The sequence below is a fragment of the Sturnira hondurensis genome, unplaced genomic scaffold, assembly GCF_014824575.4.
Source record: "Sturnira hondurensis isolate 20B ecotype Veracruz unplaced genomic scaffold, ASM1482457v3 Scaffold0021143, whole genome shotgun sequence".
Taxonomy (NCBI): Eukaryota; Metazoa; Chordata; class Mammalia; order Chiroptera; family Phyllostomidae; genus Sturnira; species Sturnira hondurensis.
In genome coordinates this window covers 23,088,732-23,115,681 of record NW_028093774.1, presented here as the reverse complement: position 1 = coordinate 23,115,681, position 26,950 = coordinate 23,088,732, and the positions used below count along the sequence as shown (strand labels likewise).

The following is a 26,950-nucleotide window of genomic DNA, read 5'->3' as shown; positions in this document are numbered from 1 at the left end:
TTCTAGTAAGTATATTCCATCTGAAATGAATTAACTCCTTTGTTGGACCACGTATTAAATGTTAACTTGCACCTGTTAGTCAGTAAATCCACCTAGAGAACATGTTCCATATTTAGAATGTTTGGCCAATCTAAGGGTTCTTGTGTTTATTAGTCTGTGACAACTCCATCTTAAGGATAAATAAATAAAGGCCCAAATGCATAGTCATTTGTTCAAAGTAGCAAAACAAGTCATCTGAAGAGCAAGAAACAGATGGGCCTTTGCATACTTTCTGTGAACGTTAATCCATGTTGACACAGTCCATACATCATTTCAGAAGATTCTAGTCTTTTGTCAGATATTCTCTCGCTATTTTAGGCAAGTTTTATAGCTGCTGCACAGTAACTCAAGATTCTCCTTTTGATACATTTTGCCTTGGATAGCACAAGGGAATTGAAAAACTACAAAGGATCAGTAGTAATAGGTTGAGTACTGGGTTAAGAGAGAAGAAGAAGTCAAAGACAGTTTTCTGGCAAGCTCATGGATCCAACCTATGAGAAAATAACCCTAATTCCAGCACCACCGATACCGTTTCCTCTGTTCTCCCTGCTTAGCCGCATGCTCTCCTCTGCACCGCTGCCCTCTCCATCCCGTCTGTCCTGCGGTCCTCTCGCCTCCTCTAGGTGCCAGCCACGTACTCGGGCCGTTCCATTCTCTCTCCCCCTCATCTCGTCGTGCCTTTTCTTTGCCCATAAATATCCTTCAGCTCTCTTTCTTTCTCCAGCACAAATCCCCTCCACGCCCTCCATAAATCCCCTTCGTTTGCTCTTTCTTGTTTCTAGTATCTATACCTTCTTGAGGCACCAGACACACCAGTAGCAATAATGGGATTTCTTTGCAGTGACGTTTGGGGAAAAGAAGGGCAAGGATGGACAATAAATTCGTTCCATACACTTGGGCCCTTGTGTGACTCCTAGGAGAGGAGACTTTCATATGCACGAATTAAATTATTTTCTTCTGTTCATTTGTCTTGTGTCAATTTAATTATTAGATCAGCCAAAAGAACCAAGCAAGGTAGGGGGAAATTTCTCTTTTTGATACTTGATTAAAAATGAAATAAGTTAGCATTGTTCGGTATAAAACTGAAATGAAAGGCATGAGTGTATGATGAGATATTACTTAAACTGTTTGACCACGAGTAGTTGAAGGGCAAGCCCTTCAGAGGTTATTATATTATTTTTTTAACTCAAGTCTGCTCTTTTTTTTCTTATGTAGGATTAAAAATGCTTGATTTTTATTAAGTTTAATAGGAGTTTTAAGTGATTCAGCATGTGGGTGTGAGTGCCAGACAAAGGTTTGGGAAGTCCCTTTGAAGGGTGACCACAGTGATGCCCTTGGCCTTATAGAGGACCTGCCCCACTCTGAGTGGAGGGTCCATGCATTGGTAGATTGCGATCTATTAGTGTAAATTATTAATTACACTAATACCATTAATCAATACCATTATTAATAGTGCAAATTGTTAGTGTAATAAACACACTATTAATACATTAATTGTTCAATATCTGTTATTTCTACTATAAAATGTATAGTGGCCATGTGTTGTTGTCCTTATGTTAGCTGAAATGTTTAAAAAACCTTTCCAGGTTTATTCACCAAAACATTTTCTCAGACCCTATATTTCTTTTAAGTTCCTAAGTTATTCCCTGGTTAATTCTGTTCCTGTGATGGTTTTTAGGACTGCACCCTGAGTGTGAAGGTAGAACCCTTGATACATCAGTCTGTGGGGGGTGCCTAGAGCCTGGGAGCCTTCCTGGCTCGCACTGACCTAGGTGACTGTGGTTTAGAACTTGGGTTCCAGATAACTCTTTGCATTTCAGTGTTGAAGATGTTGTTGAACCAGGATCTCAGCCATGGGTCGCTGGTGTTTGAGGGCCCATAATTCTTGGTTAGGGAGGCTGTCGCACCATAGAGCGTTTGCATTGTCTGAGACCTCTGTTCCCTAGATGCCAGTAGCACTGCCCCCGCCAAGTTGTGACCACCACACATGTCTCCAGGGACTGCTAAGTGTCCCCTGGTGGGAGAGTACAATTGAAACACACTGTTCTGAGTGATAATTATGGATTTTTCCTATGTTCTTTACATTGAGAAATTACTAATTTAAGAAATCAAGTAGAAAGCTGTTTTAGGGGGGGAGAGGGAATGTAGCGGGTTTTTAAAAAGCCATTATAAAGGAACATTGTTGATTGTACATCATTACTGAGTTATAAGAATCTATTTTCAACATGTGCCTCTGTAATGCCACAGTAAGCTTTGAGTTAGAAACCCTAAAATATTCTGAGGGAATTTGTTCTTTCGGTGTTTCTATATTTTTCGCCTGCTCCCATCACCATGGAGCTAAACACTGTGAGAGACATGCGAGATTAAAAACAGTGATGGCAGAGAGGAGAAAATGCTTTCCTCTGCTTCTGTCTCCTTCACTTCTTTCTTACCCTTCGGTCAGCTGGATGGGACATTTAATCTGAATGTTTTAAAATTGGGACTCAAAGTAGGAAAGGCATGTTTTTCAGAGGGAACTTTTTCTTCTGGAAAAGCCTACCATAATTTGAGCAGACCCATGAATTAATATTCTAAAACAAGGGAAGTGTGCCTGAACTCTGTAGGGAGGCGACCTTTTTCCTGGTTCTGCACCAGTCTTACAGATCTGTGTGCATCAGAGTTCACACTGAATTGCTTAGGGCTCCTCTGCACCTGACAGATTTGTTCATAAATGAAGTAAATACCAAATTGAGTGTATGCTAGGCTTCAGTGTAGAACGATTGATTCTTTGAGTAAATGCAATTCTTACAAGCCTTCTTAAACTGAGACCATAGCTCCATATTATGTCTGAAATATTAAGTCATCACAAACACAGTGCTGAGGAATTTGAGTTTCTCGTCCCCTTCATAGTGGAGATACGGGAAATTAGTAGATGCAACATTCCTGAACCAATTACTTAATTGCCATAGGAAATGCAAAAGATGGTTCTGGTTGTCCTTCATATTTTTCAAATTGGGTTTTTATTTGAATTCATATACTCACCCATTTATTGACTTTAGGCCTATTGGAATGGAACATTCACGTGTACCAAGGATTAGTATGAAATTGGGGTAAATTTTGTTCCCTAATATTTATGAATAGTGGCTTATTGGTTCATAGGAATATGTGCTAATATGTTATTACTGTTCATTAAAGAAAGTTTGAAAAATTCTGTTTAAAATACAGAAGTATGTTTTCTAAACAGATTAATGTCTTTTGATATTAATTTTCAATCCAATAATGGTTTCACTGTGCTGAAACCTTCAACTATTAATTTCAGGAAGTTTGTATACCTCATTTCTTTTTAAAGGGTTACTGCTTCCTTTTGCATGAATGAAGACGTGATAATTTAAAAGTGGACAACTTTAAAGAAAACTATGGAATTTAAACATCAGAGACTTAAAAATAATGGCAAAGATTAGAAACCAGAAAATCTAGAAATTTATATATGCTTTTGAGATATGCACTAATGAGAAAATATGCTATTTTCTGTTGCATTAAGTCTTTAGCTCCTTGTCAGTTACTCCTAGTATGAAACATGAGATATTGTTTGCGTTCTTCAGTAAAATTCCCCAAAGGTGACCTTCTGTATAAGAGCTAGTGGTGAATGCTTTTCTTTGTTCATTTGTATATTGATAAGAACAAAGATAACAGTTCACAAATTACAACATCCTTTGATTTTATTCTTATAGAAATTTTTTGGCCAGTTTGGGGTACCTTCTTTCTTGTTCTCACTATCTTGCTTTTTCATAATATTATGAGTGTAAATATAGATGCAGAGAAGTTTCTTCATCTTTGTTTTTTAATATTTCTACTCTGCTTGGATGTATATATACACATATACACATCCACACACATACATATATATTTACATGTGTGTATACATGCATGTGTGTTTGTTAAATTTTAAAATAAAATGTGTATACTTTTCCTTTGGCCTTACATTTAGTCAACACATTTTTCTCAGTACATACTATGCATCAGGCGCCGTGCTAGGAGCACAGTGATGGGCTGCTAGAGACCTCGTCTTCCGAGAGCCTTAGAAGACCTGGACTATGCAGTGGAGCACGAAGGGAAGGATAATTCACCCTGTCAACATTGCCAGCCCTAAAGGACTGCTTCCTGTGCTGGTCTCCTCATCCATGAGTGTGCTGTTGTTACTTATTTTCCTTCTCCATCGTTATGATCAGATTAACACACACAGTTTTTTTTAAATTTAAACTTAACATTATGCTGTGTTCTCTCATGTAATCAGGGACTTTGAACATAATTATAATGAGAATATAATGTTGCCTTTGTGGGCAGTTCATCATTTATGTACTTTGGGAGCATTTAGGTTGTTTACAGTTCTTTTCTGTTGTAAGTGATGCTGCTATGAATATCTTCTGTATACTTTTTTGTCTTTTTGATTATTTCCTTAAGAAATTGTCAGGGCAAAAGTATGTAAACATTTTAAAAGTCCTTGATACGTAATCCTAAAACTGAGATCCCTGGTCAGTTGTTTCTTACCCACTGGCATCAGTTCTTATTCATGGGCTTTTATAAACAAAATTTTAAAAAAAGTTTTATGCATTTTTTCTACCAAATATAAAATTTAATTTTTGAAATTTCCAGAAGGTGGTTTTCTAACTGTTGAAAAAATAATAAGCCAACTCCCTCCTATTTAAAGTGGGAGAATTATGTAAGTTTATTTTTTTTATAAAGGTTCTCTTCATTTTTCCAAGCCAGGTTTGCCGTAGAGCACTTTTTCTTAGATAATGATTAAAATATAGACTGAGGGAGTGAGACCTCTTTGTTAACACCCCAGATTTATATTTCCTGTGTAAAATGTTTGTGTATTTTAACTGGACTTTGACTGCTATAGAAACTAAATTTAGAGATGCATCCTAAGGATCCAGTTGTCTTCTACCACTTATTTCTTTGTTTCTTTATTTCTTTATTCTGCCTATGATCTCTTGTTTAAATGTCTTTGATCAAGATATTGTCTACTCTTGGTAAAAGTCAAATGACAAGTGTTTGTGAACAGGTAACCTGTTCAGGTTTGACTGCAAGCATCAGCTGGGAATGGGATCAGCTACAAGCATTAGAAAATACTGTAGTCACTGAAGCAAGATAAGTTTATTTTCTCATGTAAGAGTCAGCACCAGAAGTCAGCCCTCCAGGGCAAGTGCGCATGCACAGGGGTGCCTCAAGGTACGTCATGGCTGTCTCTGCTCAGTCTGGCCTTAGGAATGTAAGATGCTTATTGCTCTCCCAGAGAGTGACAATTACTGTACTCCAGGAGGAATGATGCAGAGGGCTTGCTAGTCTTTTGTTGTTGTTGTTGGGATTTTGTTGTTGTTGTTGTTGTTGTTTTTACTCTTTACTTTTTATTGGGAAAGCCAAAGTTTGCCAGAAAGTTATGTGGTGCAGATATCTGCTTACTTCTCATTGGTCATTTACCCCAGTCAGCAGCCAAGGGGGCATGAGAATCCAGGACTGAGGTAGAGAATTCCTAATTTATCCCCCGGGGCGAGGACAGAGATGGCCCACCAGGGTGCTCCAGGGTTGCCTGGACAAATTAAGAATCTACTATAGGGAAGACTTGGGAGTGATGTATGTGGGACAGGTAATGTCCACCACACCTGCTGGAATGAGGACAGCATGTGCTAGTAAGTTCAGAAGTCCTATGCATTTTCAATTCCTTTGATTCCTTGATTTACTGGAATAAACTATACATTCAAATATTTTTTATTTCAGGTATTCTTATCTAGTCATCATAGCCTATCATTTTTGTCGGTGACTAATGCATTAGGACAGCAAATGCTGTGTTTTAGGCTTCCTTAATATTATGAAAAACAATGGGGCTTTAATCATAATACTCTAAAATTGGATTTTGAAATCTGTTTAAAGAATTTGTACTTTTTAAAAGGAGTTCTTTTTAGCAGCTATCTAGAGGGCTAATTTGGTTTTATTTATGAGTAAAATACCTGGAAGATGATGACTCATTTTCAGAATGCATGAACAATGATCACATATACAGATTCAAATTCTACTTTTCATGCTTAAAATTATATTGTTTCCCATGTAGCAGAGTATACCTTTTTAAAAATTGCTTTGGTGTCATGATTTACTTAACCACTCTCCAATTATACATTTAGTTTACTTTCATTTTAAGCTGCTATTAATAATGCTGTAATTTACATTTTTGCCTGTGTAGATTAGTTTTTCATGTTGTATCCCCATATTACAACATTAGAATCCCCATATTTTAGTGGCTTTTGAAGCAGTTTGCTGATTACATTCCTTACTTGTGTTCAATTCCATAGCATTATACTAAAGAATTAGTTTGAATTTTTTTTGTAGTAAAGTGGAACATTTCTTTCATATTTTCTTTCTCTTACAAATCAGTTCTTTCTTTCCATTCTTGACAATTTGTTACTTTTCTAAATAACAACATATATTTTTTTACATTGTGGAATTATATATTCTCACTATAAAACACTGTTGGCCATAGCTGTCACCTCACAAAGAACAACTATTAATATTTTTTCTGAGCATTTTGTGTAAGCTCTCTATGTAAGTAATTCTTTATTCATAATATGTGTACTATTCAAATGAACCTCAATCTATGTGCCCAATAGTTTATCAAACCCTGGGAATTCTGGGGTCAGCATACGGGCTATCATGTCTCTGATATCAGCAAAGTAATGGGACTTTTGTCTCTCTTTTTTAATATTTTGTATTTTTGCCAATTCTTTTTAGGTCATGGTGAATTAAACAATCTTTAATAATAATTAATGGATTTTTTATTAAAATAAGTACCTTTATGAAAAATAGAACCCATTCCTAATAGAAATTTGTATAGAATTTTATTAAATGCCTACTTTGTGCTTATTAAGTGATCTTATAATTTTGTTTTTGTTTTAGTTATTTATGTGGGCTAACCGATTTAATAATGTTGCCTAAAATTTTACTTGTGTACATAAACTTATTATTACAGTGCTTGGCAAATAGTAATTTCTCAATAAATAAAATATAATAATCTAGTTTAGTTTTTCTAATGTCTTGAGTGTTGAGATTGGAACTCTGTTTAACTCAGAATTGACCTGATAACCTGCTAGCTTTTATTTTACTTAGTTTTGTTTATTATGTGCATTTTCCTGTGCATAAGAAACACATAATGTATGATTTTTTAAGAAATTAAAATTTCTTCAAGTTGGAAAGAATACCTGCAATTTCTGTATCTCAGATTTGGAAAGTATGGTATCAGTCATTTTTTGTTTCTTCTTTGGTTTGCTTGGTTTTTCTGTTATTCTGTTTCTTGCACTGTTGTGTTTATAACGGGAAATCATTCATATCCTTATCATTCATTTTCAGATTTTTAAAAATTCTCACTGGTTTATATGTATTCCAATCTCCAATTTGTTACTTTCTCTTTTTTTGACCTTTTGTTTTATTATTCTGTGTAAATTTGGGGGGGGGGGCGGGGGTTGTTGTGTCCATTTTCTTCCACCACTTCCCCCTCACCCCAACCATCTCCACCTCCCTCTCTCAATCCTCACCCCCTTTGGCTTTGTCCATGTGTCCTTTATACATGTTTTGACAAACCTTCCCTTTTTCCTCCCACTCTCCCCTTCCACCTTCCCTCTGGTTACTGTCAGTTTGTTGTTAATATCAGTTTCTCTGGTTATATTTTGCTTGCTTGTTTGTTTTATTGATTAGGTTCCACTTATAGGTGAGATCATATGGTATTTGTCTTTTACTACCTGGCTCATTTCACTTAGCGTAATGTTGTCCAGTTCCATCCATGCTGTTGCAAAGGGCAGGAGCTCCTTTTTTCTGCTGCATAGTATTCCTTCGTGTAAATGTACAATAGTGTTTTAGTCCACTCATGTACTGATGGGCACCTAGGTTGCCTCCAGCACTTGGCAATTGTGAATTGTTCTGCTATGAACATTGGGGTGCAAGGGTTCCTTTGAATTGGGGTTTCAGGACAATTTGTTACTCTCTTATTTCCACTGTAATTTTTAGGGATATGAGGATTTTGCTGTTTTTATCAAGGAATCATCTGTTATTTATGTTTATTTTTCTATTGTTCTTGCTAATACAGTTGTCCCAGTTTTTCTCCTCCCCCCCTCCACCTAGCCCCCGCCCCAGGCAATCCCCACATCGTTGCACATGTGCACAATCCATGCATATTATGTTCTTGGACTAATCCGTTCACTTTCTTTCAACCAGTTCCCACCCCTACTCCCTGCTTACAGCTGTCAGTCTGTTCTATGTTTCTGTGCCTCTGATTCTATTTTGCTCATTAGTTTTTGTTCCTCCTTCTCTTGGCAGGAATGTCCACTTCTCATTTATGTTCTCCCAGCCAGTCTCAGAACTGAGATTCCCAGCGCTAGTTCTTCCCTTTCCTGCTCTGTTATTCTTTATAGCACTTTGCAGCCTGTCAAAAATATTTTTATTGTTTGTGTGTCTTTCTCCCTAGACTGTAACTTTAAGAAGGCAGAGAATTTTGTGGCTTTCATTCAGTGCCTTGGCGCCAAGAATAAAACCTGATGTAGAGTATATATACAATAAATATTTACCTAGTTAATAACTGGTTCTTTTCTGTTGATTTCTCCTTTTATGTCTGAGTTTTGTCTTGATTTAATTTATTGGTACTTGACATAAAATTTTATTATGAATATTCTTTTATTATGACACCTAGCTTGATATTTTTCTTTTAATCTTGACACCCAATAATATTGGTTCCTTTTTTTTAAAGATAGAATTTTGTTTAGTATTGCCTTTACAATTTTGTCCTCTTTTGGTTTATGCATATTGAAAGCAAAAAGTTGTGTTTTTAAAATTACAGACAGATTCTTTCAATAAGTTGAAGTAATTTGCCTTTGTTTTCATATTTATATTACTAAATTTTCTTTTTTTAATTTGAGAGCCTGCATGATCGTTTTAAAGCTATGACTCCTTAAGAATTATAATCAGTTCCTTCTGACATTAACCACGACTTGTTTTCTTTTGTAGCCTGTGGAGTGTAATCCCGGGACTAACCCATTTCTCACGACCCACTTGTAGATCGCATCCCCGACGCGTCCCCTGTTCTTACTCCGTAGACCTCACAGTGCAGCGTGTTTTGGTTCATCCCTTCCTGCTATGGCACCTGCTCCTTTTTAGTGAACTGCTCTCTCCAAGCTCTGCATCCTGGCTTTGTCCTATTTTACCTTCAAGATTCAGCTCAAGTCTTTTCTCTCTGAAGCCTTCCTTTACTCTCCAGCTAATCTTAGGTATCTGTCCTGTGTATTCTTACTGCGCTGTATGTGTTTCTAGTCTTTTTTCCTTCTTGTGATGTTGTTTCTTTCATCACCACTTATACCCCCCACACCCCCTTCCTAATTCAGCGTGCTTCCCACAGTCCCTGACACACGTGCTCAATAAATGTTGTCTCCTGTGTTTTTACTTCTCTTTTTCCTTAGTACTATTTTTTTATAACCCACAGGTGGTTGTACTCTTTTTTCTTTATAGTCCAAACCCACGTTTCTTTCTTTGGTTTGATGTGAATAAATGACCTAATTTGTATGTGGTTTTCGTTTGTTTTGTTCCATTTTTTAATGCATGGAGGCCTCATTTGCTTCAACCTGCACTCCACCGAGAGAGATGGGCGTCATTTCTTTCCTTCTCATTGTCGTCTGTCCTTGTTCTTGGTGTTTTCTGTTCTGTCCTGAGACTTTCTCCACACAGTGTGGCTGTTTTCCTCAATTAAAAAGAAGTGCTAGCTACTTTCACAGGTTTTTATTAGTACTTAACCATATTTCAGTGCCTCATGTAACAATACCTTTTTCCTTTTCCCTTATTCTCCGAATCATACCCTCCATTGCTCTCTGCAGAGAGCCCTTGGATTTCACATCCTCAAATTCAGAAAAAGTTGTTGGAGAAAATGTGCAGGAATTGGCCCTTTCTTGAAGAATTTTGATTCTCTTCTATTTGTTCATATTTTCTCTTTTGGAATTTTTGTTTGGAAATTTTAATTTTTATCCCAGAAGCTTTCATTTTCATATTAACCCAACTGTCTTTCATTCACTTTCTTTCTGTGATGGTTTACCTCGTCCTGTTCCTCAGTTTGTTTTACTTACTGTCCTTTTATCAGTTGGGTCAGGGTGGGTTTTTTTGTTTGTTTTCTAATTAACTCTCTAGGACTTAGAGACCCTAGTCTTCAAAGTGACTTTTTAAAGCCATTTCTTATATGTGCTCCTGCATTGATCTTGAATTTGCTTTGAGGCAGGAGGTAGGTAGGCCTGCCTGTGGTTTTACTGGAGGCTCCATCTTTCATTAATTTTGTAATCAAGTCATTTTGAAAGTGCTTTTGAAAGTATTGTGTCATCCATCCCTTTCTGCTGCTGGGACTGCGGTGGCGACGTAGCAGACTCCCTGTCATTGGATTTAGTGGAGATGAGGGGCTGCATGGAGCAGACGCAATGGTTTGCTAAACAACAAATCCTTCGTCATTGCACAAATAGCCACGTGTGGTAGGATTTAGTCCTTTTAAAAATATTCTGGCGTATTTGCATGACTTTCTTACTGATCTCTCATTATTTTTAGTAAAATATTGAGAGATATTTTAATTTTAATAAAATGTTGAGTTCATTTTTAATAAAAACAAACTCATTATTTTTAATAAAATATTGAGTATATTTTATTTTCTTGCACATTACTTCTAAACTTTTTTAAACTACTTTATAGCAAATATTTATGAAAAAGTAAGTCCTTCCTTTCAAAAAAACAGCTATTTTTATTTTCCCACATTCCCTTGAAATCCTTGTGTTTTTTAATGTATGTATTTACAAAGTAGAATATATAATACGTCTACTTTTAAATAATATATCTTGAACTTAGGCCATGTTAACCACTAGCTGACTCAATAAAGCAACAAAAGGAAAAATTATCATTTGCAAATGATTTGCCATCTAACTTGAAAAATCACAGAGAATCATTAAACTACTAATGCTAATTAGAGTTCATAAGACTACTGGATGTGAACTAAGTAAATAAGAAATCAGCTTTTTAGTACACCAGCAGCAGTACATTAGAAAACAGGATTGCATGGATGATCCCAGCCAGAATAACAAAATATTATAACATATTTCCTAATAAATGTAACAAAAGATATGCAGTGCTTTGTGGATTAAGAGATTTTAAAGAATAGCTAAATAAAAAGGAGTTATATATAATGCTGAATGGGAAGACTCAATCTTAAAGAGAATTTAAAGTTTCCTAAATGAATTTATAAACTTGATGCAAAAATAAAATAACAAAACAAAGAGAGTTTGCCATGAAACTTGACAGAATGATATTAAAAGTAGTTGAAGTAGAATGAGTGGGGTCAGCAGCATTTATTATAGTGCTGTGATAGTTTAATTGTTGTGGTATGTCGCATGGATGGAGAACAGACTGCCCAAACAGAGAAGAGACAATAGGAGACCGTCCTGTGCACGGAACTTGGTTTGGGCATTGTATTACAAATTTCTATGGAAAGAGCAGGCTATTCGAAAAGTAATGGTGAGGCCCTGACTGGTGTGGCTCCGTTTATTGATGGGTGTAAGGACGCTGGTTCATTTTCCAGTCAGGGCACATGTCTGGGTTGCCGGCCAGGTCCCCAGTTGGGGGCGTGCAAGAGGCAACCAGTCAGTGTTTCTCTTCATCTCTTTATCCTTCCCTTTCCCTCTCTTTATCTTTTCTTTTCCTTCTCTCTAAAAATAAATAAAATCTTTAAAAATGTGTTGTTCTGTTATTAAATGTTGCAAAGATCATGTTACAAATTTGATTTTTAAAATATTTGATAAAAACATACATGAAAAAATAAATAGCATGGTAGTGAATATCTCTGTACCTTAGGTTTTCCTTCTTATAGATTATAAAGTCACTTCTCAGTGTTTGTTGTACCACTTGTGGCCCTATTCAGGTGTAGTTGAATTTATCTGTAGGCCTCTACCAAGGACTGAGTGCCCTAAAGCTAAGTAGGCGCAGTCCCTGGCCTGAAGCACTTGTGGGAGGTGGGGGTGGGCAGTCAGAAAACCTGAAAAAATCAAGGTGTTCTGTATGGCTGTCTTCTGTGGACTTTGCGAGGAAGGGTGAGCGCCAGTAGCCTGCAGGGAACAGGGATTCTGGCCGAGCGGCAGGGCCTGTGGTGGGGCGAAGGCTGCAGAGAGCTGGTGTGAGCTGGAGGAGGAGCCCTAGGGCTCAGCAGCGGAAATTCCCTGCTGCTCCCGGACACCCGAAAGGTGACAGAGCCCCACAGTAGGAGAATTTTCTGGCTTACCTACCATTTTTTAACTCCTGAAAAGGTTCTACCTGTTTCCCTTGCTTCTAGTCCGTTTTAACTGTAGCACCATTAACAGCGAATACTGACATTGCTAGAATTTTCCCTAGTTGCTCTAAAGTGAGGCAGTGTTGTTTTGGTCTGTGTGTCTTGGTTGCTTATTGTACCCATGAATGTTACAACACCAGGTAGGCTTTTTCTTGTGCTTGTGTTGCAATTCTTATTTCTTATTCCAACATCTTCTTTCTTTTAAACCTGTTTTAACTACAGTTTTGAAAAGAAACTCTTCAATATCAGTTATTTTGTCAGAAAACCTAAAACCAACAGTCCTCTTTTTTTATTTCCAGCAGAGCTGATATTAGAAGGTAATATTAAATAGTGAAACAATAATTTCTTTTTTAAAAATTATTTATTTATTTATCTTCAGAGGGGAAGGAGAGAAGGAGAGAAACATCAAGGTCTGGTTGCCTCTCCTGCGTCCCCTGCTGGGAGTTGGCCTGCAGGGAACCAGCCTGCAACCCAGGCATGTGCTCTGACTGGGAATCAAACCACGATCGTGTGGTTCGCAGGCCTGTGCTCAATCCACTGAGCTACACCAGCCAGGGCTAAAACAATAATTTCTTTAAAGCAGTCTTCTTGATTTTTAATAAGTTACCTGCAGTCCTCTCAAGGGATGCTCTGAAAAAGGTGACATGGGCCCTGACCAGTGTGGCTCAGCCGGTTGGGCATTAATCCCACAAAGTGAAAGGTCGCCGGTTGATTCCCAGTCAGGGCATTCGTGGATTGTGGGTTCAGTCCCCTGTCGGGGCGCATATGAGAGGCAACTGATCAATGTTTCTCTCTCTTCCTCTCTCCCTCAGCGTGACTCTAAAAATGAATGAATGAAATCTTAAAAAAAAAAAAGTAACATGGCAAGTTGGGATGGGATGGGGTGTGGACTGCTTCCTGGAACAGACTACGTACGAGTGTACGCACGTGCAGCCTTGAAGGAGAAGACGAGTTAGGAGAAACTGGGATGGTGGGTAGGAATAAGCCAAGAGAAAGAGGGAAGGGAATTGTGTGAGGTTGTGTTCCAGCAGAAGTTGCCACTTGGTTTCTTCTGAAGGCACACAAGTGCATTCAGGATGCTATCGAGTAATTGCCTCCGGCTCCCTTTCCCTTTGACTGGAGCTGAGGGTTCAGAGAGTATGAAGAGACCCGGCTCTTAATTAGGGAGATCCATCAGCACTGGGGACATTCTTTTATCCTGAAAGCGGAGGGAGTTTATTGTGAGGTTTTAAGCAGGAGACCGTAAGTGTTGTGCTTGCATTCACACACGTTATAAACAGTCTGTTGAAGAGGCAGAGTGATGGGGTTTTCCAGCAAGTGCCCTGCACGCACGAGACCACGTTTTAAGATCGAAGTTAGCGTTCCAGGTGGGGGTGTATTTCATGTTGCCACAAAAATGAAAAGAGTGCCAAGAAACAAAAGAAACTTTCTGTCACAGGTTTTATCTTTGAACACGTGGTTGGTTTGCATTTTACTTAACTTTTTTTCTAGTGAAAGTTCAGTTGTGAGTAAAAATCCGGGATTTTTAAGTTTGGAGGAATAGATAAAAATTTTATTTGACTGTTACATATAATGTATATGTATATACATAGTAAAAAACATTGTGCCTTGAATTAAAGTTATTTCATTTGCTCTTAATTTGTGTTGACAAGTTGCTAGAAACATTAGTAAAGGGCTCCTATTTTCAGAACCAGGATATATATAGAAGATTCAAAATGTGTCAGTTGTGAAATATTTCATCAAGTGATTTACTTCAGCTTGGCAAGGGGCAGTCCTCTGTCTCCCCTGAACTTACAAATTTTCTTTGGTCATCATCCACCCCTCTGCCTCTGTTTTGTGTTTCTCTACGTGTTGGATTGAGTCTCTTCAGAGACGCACCATCTCATTCACCAGACCCTTTCCCTCCTCTGTCCGCATTCAGTGCTTGGCATGTTGTGTGTGTGCCCGACCACACAGTGTGTGCAAGGGTTCACAAGTGATTAGGGGTTGTGTTGTCCTGAAGGAAAGATATATTTTTCACTTCTTCTCCACTATTTCAATATTTTAAGCAAGAAGGAAGCATATGTCATTATTAAAAACAACTCTGAAAAAGGAGGCAAGCAATTGGGAAGGTGTTTGTATGGAACAATTGTTCGAGGGTCAAAGATGAATGTGATTTGGACTGCCATTAATTTGATGGCATTGTGAGGACTTCTTAAATTTCAGTCTCTCACATTTATCGTCTGTGTCATGCTAACCTCCCCTCCTCCCATTTTCCTGTGAATGTGTTTACTTTCTTTGTTAGGATTTTTTAAAATTGATTTTAGAGAGAGAGAGAGAAAGAAGGGCGAAAGACACACACACACACACAGAGAGAGAGAGAGACATCCATCTGTTGTCTCACTTACCTGCGCGCTCATTTGTTGCTTCTCATCTGTGCCTTGACCGGGATGGAGCCTGCCGTCCTGGTGCATCGGGACTGCCCCCTTACCCACTCTGCCACCCAGTCCGGGCCTGCGAGCAGATTCAGTTGTGCGTTGGTTTACATTTTAGTCGTTTCATTGGCATGGTGCCTTATCCTAACTGATTCACTTCATGTTGCTCTTTAGAGAGGTTTGTTCTTTTTTATGGCAATTTTTCATGTCCTTTAATGAGTGGATAGAAGGGAGGAAGGTCAAACTGGTTATTTTTCATTCACTGCTGTTTCGAAGGCTTTTTATGGGAGAAAAATGAAGCTGAAATCTATATTAAATTTTTGTTGTGTGGACTTTTATTTTGATGTGTCTCCCTCATACTATTATTTATGAGATAACCATAATTACATTTTAGATTACAGTATAAATTCTGTTAATTTATATTCTGTTAATTTAATTCAGTTACTTTCTAATTCATCTTAGCTGAGACCATTTGGCCTTTGTTTCTCATGATTCTGTTTCAAGGACACCCAACTCAGCTGCCTTGGGATAAGGATTGGATGGTCTCTGCCCTCAAGAATCTAATAATCGCTCTGGCTGGTGTAGCTCAGTGGACTGAGCTCGGGCCTGTGAAGCAAAGGATTGCGGTTCGATTCCCAGTCAGGGCACATGCCTGGGTTGCAGGCCAGTTCCCAGTGGGGGACACGTGAGAGGCAACCACACATTCATATTTCTCTCCCTCTCTCTTTCCCTTCCCCTCTCTCTGAAAATAAATAAATAAAATATTTTTTAAAAAAGAATCTAATAATCTACATGAGGAGGAAAGGCCCAATCATGTGTATGGTGAACCACAGAATTTCAGAAAGGAGGGAGAGAGCCATTGTTAGGAAGGGGATCCTCTGGTGCAAGGAACACGATGGACCAGACCCCTGGACCAGGGCCGCAGTGTCTCGGAGCAGCAGGGGGTTCAGTGCAGACTGTGGTGCGGGATCCCTCCCTGCAGGTTGCTGTGGCGATGAATGAGGTAGTGCACGGTGACAGGTGCAGAATGCACGCTCAGACTGCAGTTACGATGGAGGGCAGCAGACTGTAGAAAAAGCGTACTCTGGAAAGACAGTGCAGTGTAGCAGGTTGGAGGCAGGAAAGACGAAATCTGGCTTCAAACGTGGGCCCCGCCCCTCGCTGCTCAGCCTTTGGTAGACTTACACTCTCAGGCCTTGAGACACCACGTGTGGAAAACGAGGGATTCAGACAAGGTCTTCTTTCTAATAATTCGCAGTTTTAAACTCTGAATGTAAGGTCAGAGAGGGACGCCGTCAGTCCAGGCTCAGCCGTCCGGTAGGGCTTGGCGACAAGGCCCACAGCTTGTCTGGGGCAGACTCCTTTCCTGCTGTCACAGGAAGAAGGCAGCACTTTGGGGTCGGGGACCAAGTGGTCCTGACTCCCAGGCCTAAACCACGACGGCCCACGGTCGAGGAGCCGCTGAAGGTTCCTGATGAATACTGTGACCGCTCTGGCATTGTGAAGAAGGCAATTACCAGCATATTTTCCCCACTGGATGTGTTTCTGCTGGATGTAGAGATTGATGTCTGGGTGGGACTCAGAAGTGATACTCAGGCTGTAAGGGGAGGCTTTTTTTCCTTTTAAAATTATTTTCAAGATAGTTTTTCTGCCATGAATTCTCAGACTGTCAGCCCAGTATTTATTGGGAGAGAGGCCACTATGTAGGGAGTGCTTTGTCAGAAACGTCTACCTGCCTCACCGAGAGTGGAGACCCTCAGAGAGTGGGGCGTGGGGACTGAGGGTGTCAGGGAGGGGAATGGGTGACAGCTTTGCTCCCCCCTCAGAGCCATCCAGGGAGAGAGTCTGTGCTCAGAAGTGAGAGTGTGGTGACACCAGTGAGCCATCTGCATTCAGTGCAGTCGTATTTCAGGGAAATGCTGGAGCATTGTAAGTGATCTGACTGTGATTTTTTTTCTTTTAAGCTTTTGGCCCTTGGGTGGTATTTTAAAATCTGCTCAGTGAAATATGGTTACTGTTAATATTAATCACAATTAATAATGATTTGGATATTAGACTTGTGCTTAGAAGGAACTTCATGTTCACCGATTCCTCTTACTGATGCTACATTCTATTCTCTTCCTCAGCTAAATTTAACTTTGCTTCTCAAGTGCCCCTGAATTCTTTTTGGAATATAAATACTCAAATGGAAAAACGCTGATATTTTTAATAAGCCTGTTGGAACGTTCTGTCTCACCGAACCCTCCGGTTCCCTGAATTCTGGACTGCTTTTTCTGGTTAGGTCACTAGGGATTCGAACGTGGACCTGTCCCCCCCACCCCTCTTTCAATAGTGACTGCCTCTGAGCAACCCCTGGGCTATGCCCAGAGAGCCCGTGTTGACGGCCTAGAAGTCGTCTTAGTGGCGCAGGCTCTCGGCCGGGGCTCATCACAGGTCGGTCCAAGGCGGTGTCCGTGGCTTGTCTAATTTGAACAAGGTAAAACAGTTCAGTCCTCCTTTCCCTTCTGACCTTAGAGGAGAAAGTCAGAGTTACCAGACACTTCCTCTCTTGGTTAAATACACAGTTTCAGTTCCTTCAGGCTCATAGCACTTTAATAATACTTTCCAGGGGTCGGCTCAGAGGACCTGAGCCCGACTGCAGCAGGAGGGTTGTGAGAACAAAAGGTGAGGCATGCTGGTACATGGTGCGGCAGGTATGGCCCAGGAAAGGGGGACGAGGGATGAAGACTCTGTCTCTGCCGTGTGTAGGCATCCTCACCTGGTTTTCCAGGTCATAGCAACCTGTGAAATGAGCCTCTTGGACACAGCGGGCTTCTATGGTGGTTTTAAGCATAAGGAAAGCACCTGTAAACAAGGAAATACAAGCAATTGTGTTAATCATCTATGAAGTAATTATTTAACTCCTATAAATACTACTAATCTTATAATCTTTAATACTCTATGTAGTTCTCTTTGATTTCATTTTAATCAGGGGATTTAGTACAAGATCCTCTCAGTGGCAGGACCTGACACCTGTTGACTTTTGACTTGTTCAGTGACTCGAATGGTTGGAGTTGGAGGGGTAACATAGTGCAGCATTTTATAATTAGTATTCAAATATGCGTTCATTATACCACATTCCCAGATCGTATTTTATCATTTGGGTTGGGGTATTTTTAGCAACAGAAGAATGTGTTTATTTATTTATTTTTCTCCCTAAGTTTTTTCTTTTGATTATAAAGGTTATACATGCCAATTTTAGAAAATATAGACAAATATTAAACAATTAGTCATAATTCAGTTATCTAAAGACAAGCATTACAAATCCTTTGGTGAACTTTCTTTGGCTTATTTATATATCTATATGTTATTTAAATTTATAAGGTATATATAAACTTGTTTTTATCTTGAAGTCTTCAAAAACTAGGTCTTTTTGCCTCCAATCATGTTCAGTGGGATACCCACTATAAAAATGTTCTATTTTTTTTAAAAGTGAGTTCATGGTCAAATCAGTTAAGAAATCTGTTATTTTAATAAAGTTAGTATTGTTGGTTTGCTTTTTTTTTTTAACTGGAGCTTTCAGGGAGCCTTTAATGTATTAGCGTGTATTATCATGTCCTGAGGGAGATGAGATTTAGTGTGTCTCTGCCTTATTAATTATAGAACCCTTTTCCTGTGGATAAATAGCTTGAAGAGTTTGAAGCATGTTCTGAGAAATGTTGACAGGCTTTTCCCCCTGCATATGAGACATCCCCCGGTTGTCCACCCTGGTGCCCACCTCTCAGACTCCCTTTCCTCTGATTAAACTTGGTGATAAGTTGGTTAGCCTCAGGTGGTGTTTGAGAATCAGCTGTACAGTACCAGATCACAGCTGACAGTAAATGTATTTTAAATGAATACTGACACGCAAACAAGTACACTGAAAACACTCATTGGCTGTATCGAGTCTGGTCTCTCGATACCCTGGGTACTCTCGGGCATGGATACTCTCACAGTGCCCCTGATGAATTGAATTGGTGAGCTTTTCCTTGAAAGTAGTGGTTGAATGCACTTCAAACACTTACTCTTTTTCTTCTAATTAGGATTCACTGTTGTCTTTCTACTTTTCACCTTCTTGCTTTAAGCTCCTCAAAACCTAGCTCATTGGCATTAAATAATTGCTATCGCATACATTCAGTGATATTTAAGTGTGAAAGATAACCACTCACACTTACGTGTATTTTTTATTTTGCCACCTGTTGGATAATTTCACCACTTACCAATAATTCCATCATGTAACTTGCTTCGTAATTTCTTTTTCTGCGAACCCTCTTCTGTCTTCAAGCTTTCTGCTAATTATTCATGTTTTCTTTCACCCTTGGATATACAAAGTATATTCTAGCTTTAGTAGGCCTTGGAAATATAATTCTATTTACTGCACTTGTTTAGCTAGGAGGGTAGGTACGAGACAAGTGTTACTCTCTCTTTTGAGTCTTACTTGGCCAAATGGGCATATTTTAAATTGTGTTCTGCCCTGGCCAATGTGGCTGAGCTGATTGGAGCATTGTCCTGTAAACTGAAAGGTTGCGGTTTTGATTCCTGGTTCAGGGCACATGCTGAGGTTATGCGATTGGTACCTGGTTGGGGCACGAATGAGGGGTAAGTAACCAATGTTTCTCTCCCCTCTCTCCCTTCCTTCTCCCCCTTTAAAAGATCAATAGACATGTCCTAGGGTGCAGATAGATAGATAAATAAATTGCTCTCTTATATCTAAATGCAACTTTATCCTCATATTTTGTATCTGTAACTTCCTCATTCACTTGGTTAATTTCAGGGCAGGTTACTTAAATCGACTTTCAGATCAGTGTGTTGTCCTTTTCAGATGATTTATCAACTCCGTTTTTCCCAGTCCTTCCTGGGTTTTGTTACAGGGGGAAATTTTAGTCTAAAAAGTTATGTGCTGATTCATAAAGCTTAAGTTATCGATGACGTGGCACGGAGATGTTTGTATGTGTTTCAGGCTAATTTGAAAGAGAGATGTTCCTTTCTCTGAGATGTTACTTGTGTGTAATGTGAGTGAATTTTAGGAAAGCCAAGAAGGAATATAAAGAAAATAGTTTGCCTTGTTTGGCTATCTTAATTTACTGTTCAAGCACTGGAGTCAAACTTCTGTTTTAAAACAAAGTTTTCTATTATATTCTAAAGTATGAATACTTACAGGTGTTCTAAATCTGTCTGTTCAAATTCATAAACTATTTACATTGACGTTTTCATAGATGCTCTTAAGATTGTATGCTGTAGTGCTCAATTATTGGAGCAGTTCATTAGTTACTAAAACTCCTGTTGCCCTGAAGTAGAGAGAATCGGCTCTGCATTTGAGGTTATACCAGTTAAGGAATGTAACAAATACCATTTTGGAATATGGGGGTATTTGATGAGGAATGCTACACCATTTTGGCAAATGTAGCATATTTTATCACAAATTATATGTCAGGAAAGAAACGGTAGTTGTTGGTGTTTCTTTGTTTTGTTTTGTTCTTCCTACATCTTTCAGTGTAGCCTTTAAACTATTCTTTACGTCGTTTGCATAAGGAAGGTGGTTCCCGTGCTGTTCTCTTCATTTGGTTCCTTGAATTATTTATTGTTTTCACTTCCTTACCACGTATTCATTTCTTGGAAAAAAATGATTTTTTCACTTTTTCCTTGTTGGTTAATTAATAGTATAAAATAGATAAATAAGGAAGGCATCAAATGAGCACTTTCATATATATTATCTGGAGTTGAGGGCAGAAGATCACAAGTAGAGATTTGGAAGTGACTAGATAGATATTTAAAGCTGCAGGTACCTATAACATCACCAGAATGCCTGCTACCATGTACATGTCTCCTCAGGTAATTTCATTATTCTGTGTTTATTCAGTTGCACAGACAACTGTTGTCCAACCAAGTCAGCACCCTGCTTTCCAGGGTAATATGTTCACTCCAGTGTACCCAGGTCTGTGATCACACCCTAAGGCACTCAGGACTCACATGCACTTAATACTGTACCCTTCACAGTCCCTTCCAAAAATATGGTAAAAGAATGGTAAGAGAAGTACACTGAGGAAATCACCCTGGAGTCACCAGCTTCTACATGGAGCCTCCCGGTGATACTGAGGAGGGAGCAAAGAGCGAGAGGCAAGAGAAAGTGAGAACACAGTGATCCTGGAGGTCCAGAGGAGAGAGTTTTAGGGTGGAGGGAGGGGTCAGAAGTGTAGAGGTCTCAGAGAGAATGACAAGGATTGTTTTACATCCGCAACTTCCCTTGCAAGAAGGGACTATTTTCTCAGTGATCCCTAGCACTAGGTATGTGGTTGATGCTTCGAAGAGAATGCAGAAAATATGGGGGGGGGGGGTTGATTTAGAGGCAAGGAGAAAGTGCTTCTGGAAGAATGGCATCATTGGAAAAGTGTGGTAGGTGATGTTGTGGTAGGGTGATGTTGTGGTAGACTGAGTGATGAATAGACTTTCAGCCAGTAGGATTTGAGTGGATATTCTCATTTTCTGATACAGTATCCAACAACTCACGGAACTAAAAGTGGGATTGGTGTTCCAGCCAAATGGATCTACTATGGACTCAAATAGTAGCCCTAGCTGTAAAATTAAATATGTAACAAGGAAGTTTTTTATATAGCCTGCTCTGTCAACAGATGGAGGTGACATGCTGTAAATAAGTATTGTTCCTCTGTTTAATTCTATTGCTTTTTGCCATATTTAGAGATGCTTAGACAGGTTTACTGATAATCAAGAGAATTACTAATAATTGTCAGCATATGTGTGCCATTTCCATTGACCCTAAAGACTGGGTCTTGGCTGTTATTGATTTGTCACCACACAGGCATACCTCATTTTACTGCACTTTGCTTTACTGAGCTTCACAGATGTTGTACTTTTTATAAACTAAGGGCAAGACCCTCCTCCAGCAAAAAGATTACAGCTCGCTTTATTGCCATAGTGGCTTTGTTGCAGTGGTCTGGAACCAAACCTGCAGCATCTCGGAGGTATACCTGTGTTACCCACATGGGTGACATCTCTATTTTTACTAGTAGTTTAATCCACAGTATATATTGTATTTCCACATAGGCTTAGTCAGTGTGCAAAGTTTATATTGCACCAGGAGGGGTATGATGATACAAATGAGGGTGGAGAAAGAGAAAGAGGAAAAGGGGAAAGTAGGAAAGAATGGAGAAAAATTGTTATTTAACTTCGGAGTTGTCTGTCTTAAACCTCCTAAGTCTTTATAAGTCATTAAACTGGGGGCACTCTCTCCCCCTCCTGCCATGTGCTCATCTATATTTTGAAATGAAAAAATAAGACACCGAGTTGTTATAATGAAGATGTAATAGGAGATTTAGCATGTCCTTTAAACTGTGATGAAATCTTTATGTTTAAAGTAAGATTTTTAAAAATCCATTAAAAATATATGAAGCATATGTGATGTTTTGAAGAGGAAAACTACAGAATCAATAGTCATGGTCAAGATTAGGTGTTTCCAAGTCAGTTCAAAGTTCAATTGATTGTACTTTAGTGCTAGCTTTTTAGTTGCTTCCTACAATGGATTAACCTCACATATCCTTTAAAAGACAGTCCTGCCACAAACTCCTTTCTAAGGGAAATGAAATGTGGCAAGAATGAGTTTTTATCCTGGTGGGACTGGTGAGCTGACCTTTTTGAGAATGAGAGTTCTGGCACTAAGGTGATTTATCTTGACTTCTGTGAGATTGTGAGAAGTGTGGAAAGCATCTGGTTTTTATAAGAGTCTGTTTAGAATTATTCCTTATGCGAGTGCATATTTTCTCTGAAAGATATTTATTTCATTGAAATAAACAGCATCCCCCCCTCCCCCGCCCCCAGTTTAAAAAATAGCTCAGAAGATCTGGTTTGCACTGTTAGAAGATTTTTTCTTTGGAGATGGGCCGGTGCTTACTTTGCATTTTGGTTCAGGTGACTGGTTTTCCTTCTGTTTTGTGCCTGGCACTCCTTGATTCCGAGCTGTGGCCACACGGCTGCCTTTGGATGCAACAGTTAGCACGTTCTTCGACTTGAAGGCTTAATGTTCAAGAGGAGCCTGTAAAGTTCTGAAACGGAAAGGAAATCAGAGCACTGTGACAGCAGAACTCTCTGGAAAGCGCAGAAGCCAGGTTTAATTAGGTAGCAGTGCAAAACCATTATCCCCCTCACAAAAGGTGGGGAAGGGGAGGGGCGGGAGAACAATTGGCGTTTATCTGATCCGCTGCCCAGCCCAGCCCGGGAGCCCAGCTGGAGCTAGGCTCACCCTGCATTCTGCAGGCGGCGTGCAGTTTTTGAAACACCCCTAAATGTTCCAGCCTTTAAATAGCAGCGAGTCTTCTAAAATGATGCTGCGTGCTGCAAAAGGAACTAAAGCCGCTGCCTTGCAGGCAGGAAGCCGACAAGCAAGATGCTTAATTACTGTGGAAGTAAGTGCTTGTTACTGCCGTGTGGAGTGCGGGGAGTGCGCGGGTCGCCCTCGGGTGTCAGCCGTGATTTGTAGACAATGCAGCCCTGTCAGCGCAGTGCTGGTTCAGCAGCATCTTCCCCAGCGTGGATTTGGCAAGAATCTAAAGGCCACCTCTTGTTCCTTTTGTGGAGTCTCGGAAAAGGGTCCTCTGCCTTTATTTTCAGGATGTACGCCACCAGGCAGGATTTTGTGCTCAGAAATTGTGCCTCTTGCCTCCTGACTGATGTGCACACGAGGAAGTTGGTCTTCTTCGGCCCTCACCTGGAAGGATGCTAACAGTCCTCTGTCGTCTCTTGGGGAGTGTGCAGAGATCTGGCCACGGCAGCATTTTGTGTCTGCTTTCTTCATAAATTAACACTGAAGGGTGGGGTGGGTTGCAGTGCATGAGGAAATGCCGGCATTTTGTGAAATAGTTCTAGCTTTAGGAGTGGATGAAACTGGAGAGAGCTTGGGAAGAGGTGGTGGTGAATGCTGGATTCGCTCTGAAATATTCCTCTTTGGGGTAAGTAATAAAGTGGAGGAAAATGCAGAAGAGTGCTCATGGATATAATGGCTCTGAGAAAACACTGTTTTCTCTCTGTCACATTTGCTCTTGCCAACTATGTTAAGCCTTTGTAAAGAAACAAAAGACAAGATGGGATTTCGAAATATAGAAGGTGTTAAAAAATGAGTGTTGCAACATGTTAAATAATTTTTCAGTTTTTAGTCTTGTTGAACACTGACTGTGTGTTGCTCTGAGTACTGAACTCTGTTGGCTGTGTCTCAAACTTCTGGTCAGCACCACGGTTCAGGATGCTGTGCTCCTCAGAGGTCGTTTGGAGTGTCTACTGGGTCTGTCCTGAGGGTTGGGGCCTCGGTATTCTGGGATGAGATCCTCCCTGTCCCCCAGTTACATGAAACCATTCCATTAGACTGAAGTATTAATAGTCCGTGAAAATGTAAATCCATCATTTAAAAGATGGATTTTATTAAACAGTTTTACTTTCTTTCTTTCAAACCTGCTTTACTAAAATAGTGGGTTGTGAGCTGTGAACCACATTCATTATGAAATCTTGTCTTTTATGTGTCTGGTTTTGGCAGTTGCATATTTATTTTTAGATGTATTTATCAAATGCTAATTCCAATTGTCCTTCTTGCTTTTAGAGAAAGCATGGGATTACAGCAGCTACAGAGTCCCAGTAATACAAGTTCCATTCAGTTTTTTCTCAAAGAAAGCCATTTATTAAAGTGAAGCAAAGGAACAATAGTGGATTATAATGTTTTGAAGATTTGGATTTTCAGAAGCTTGAAAATAAGGCATCATTTAACCTTTTAAATGAAAAAGATTAAGATCTTGAGCAGCTGCTGTCTTTGCTGGAAACCGTTCTCCATAAGGGAAGTGCACATTTACAACTTGGACATGACGGTCCTTTCTGCAGGGATTTAAGTCTGATTGCTTTCCCATCATGACCAGCCTGAAACGGTCGCAGACCGAGAGGCCTATTGCCACCGAGAGGGCCTCCGTGGTCGGCACAGATGGCCCTCCCAAAGTCCACACCGACGACTTCTACATGCGGCGCTTCAGGTCCCAAAATGGCAGCTTGGGGTCATCAGTCATGGCTCCCGTAGGGCCCCCCCGCAGTGAAGGCCCTCACCATATAACCTCGACCCCCGGAGTTCCGAAGATGGGGGTTAGGGCGAGGATTGCAGATTGGCCCCCAAGGAAGGAAAACGTAAAAGAATCTAGCCGTTCAAGCCAGGAAATAGAAACCTCAAGTTGCCTTGAGAGCATGTCCTCCAAAAGTAGTCCTGTGAGTCAGGGAAGTTCTGTTAGCCTCAATTCCAGTGACTCAGCCATGTTGAAAAGCATACAGAACACACTGAAAAACAAGACCAGACCGTTGGAGAGCATGGACTCCAGATTTCTCATGCCTGAAGCCTACCCCAGCTCCCCTAGAAAGGCTCTTCGCAGAATACGACAACGGAGCAACAGCGATATCACCATAAGTGAACTTGATGTGGATAGCTTTGATGAATGTATCTCGCCCACCTACAAGACTGGGCCATCACTGCACAGGGAATATGGTAGCACATCTTCAATCGATAAGCAGGGAATGTCCGGAGAGAGCTTCTTTGACTTGTTAAAGGGCTACAAAGATGACAAATCTGATCGAGGTCCAACTCCAACCAAGCTCAGTGACTTTCTCATCGCCGGTGGGGCCAAGGGTTCTGGTTTCTCGTTGGATGTTATAGATGGGCCCATCTCACAGAGAGAGAACCTCAGGCTCTTCAAGGAAAGGGAAAAACCACTCAAGCGACGGTCCAAGTCTGAAACTGGAGACTCATCCATTTTTCGTAAATTACGCAATGCCAAAGCTGATGAACTTGGGAAATCATCGGATCTTGAAGATAACCGATCAGAAGACTCTGTCAGACCTTGGACGTGTCCAAAGTGCTTTGCCCACTACGATGTTCAGAGTATATTATTTGACTTGAATGAGGCGATTATGAACAGGCACAATGTTATTAAGAGGAGGAACACCACCACGGGGGCTTCGGCAGCTGCCGTAGCCTCCTTAGTTTCAGGACCACTGTCTCACTCAACCAGTTTCAGCTCCCCAATGGGCAGCACGGAGGACCTGAATTCCAAAGGAAGCCTCGGCATGGATCAGGGAGACGATAAAAGCAATGAACTTGTGATGAGCTGCCCGTATTTTCGGAATGAGATAGGTGGAGAAGGTGAAAGGAAAATCAGTCTGTCAAAATCGAATTCTGGTTCCTTTAGTGGATGTGAAAGTGCCTCCTTTGAGTCTGCACTGAGCTCCCATTGCACCAACGCAGGAGTGGCGGTACTGGAAGTGCCCAAGGAGAACTTGGTGTTGCATCTGGATCGAGGGAAAAGGTACATCGTGGAGCACGTGGACCTGGGCGCTTACTATTACAGGAAATTCTTCTATCAGAAGGGTGAGTAGGTAGCCTTTGTTGCTTTAACTTTCTGTGCTGTACTTTCTGGGAGTACTGTTTGTTTTTTTGATCAGTGTGATGAAATTTTCATGTATTGATTCTTTTTTCTTGATGGTAAAATAGTTAAATAGTATTGGCTGCAATGTATTATTTTTTTGCATTTTTCTGAGTTATTTCCTTTCAGGTAATAAAATGTCTTGTATATTAAATACTCATGTTTTCAAAAAATAATATGTACCTTTTGATTTACTGGATGAGATTATAGTCTTTGTACAGAAGACTTGTTTTACCTTTAGGGATACATTTTAAAGTTGAAATATTTTAAATATAGCTTTATTTTAAGGATTACAAAAATAATCCTAATATTACTTTTAATCAATTAAGTATTTTTGCAATTGGTACAGGACTATTGCTTTTCCTCCTCAATGTTCTTATCAATTAGTGGGAATTATAATGCATTCCTCTCTGTTGCACAGGAATTTTAGTGGGAATTAATTATGCTATTTGACAAAAGTCACAGAGCCAATGAGTTTCAGAGCCAGGAATCAAATTTAGGTCTTCTGCATTTGAGCAGAAAAATCCACGTTAGAGATAAGTACCTTTAACCTGTTGGTGACTTCCTTTCTAATCTTTTTTTTGTTCTATGGGGAAAAAACAATATATATATTGGTGGATTATACTTTGTGTACAGTTTTATTCATACTTTTCAGAAAGGTC

The 26,950-nt window shown here is 39.8% G+C and overlaps 1 protein-coding gene across 9 annotated transcripts in view; it reads left to right on the top strand.

Annotated features, from left to right (window-relative positions):
* The window catches only part of SIPA1L1 (signal induced proliferation associated 1 like 1), a 328,871-nt gene that overhangs the window by 171,672 nt on the left and 130,249 nt on the right, over positions 1-26,950 (top strand). For 7 of the 9 annotated variants that reach the window (XM_037031572.1, XM_037031571.1, XM_037031573.1 and 4 more), the window contains one exon: positions 24,434-26,233. In XM_037031572.1, the coding sequence (XP_036887467.1) occupies positions 24,736-26,233 (1,498 nt within the window). In that variant the 5' untranslated portion in view covers positions 24,434-24,735. Of the gene's footprint in view, positions 1-23,087; positions 23,250-23,441; positions 23,793-24,433; positions 26,234-26,950 lie in introns of those variants that run through there. The other 2 variants (XM_037031575.1, XM_037031576.1) reach the window with 2 other exon arrangements.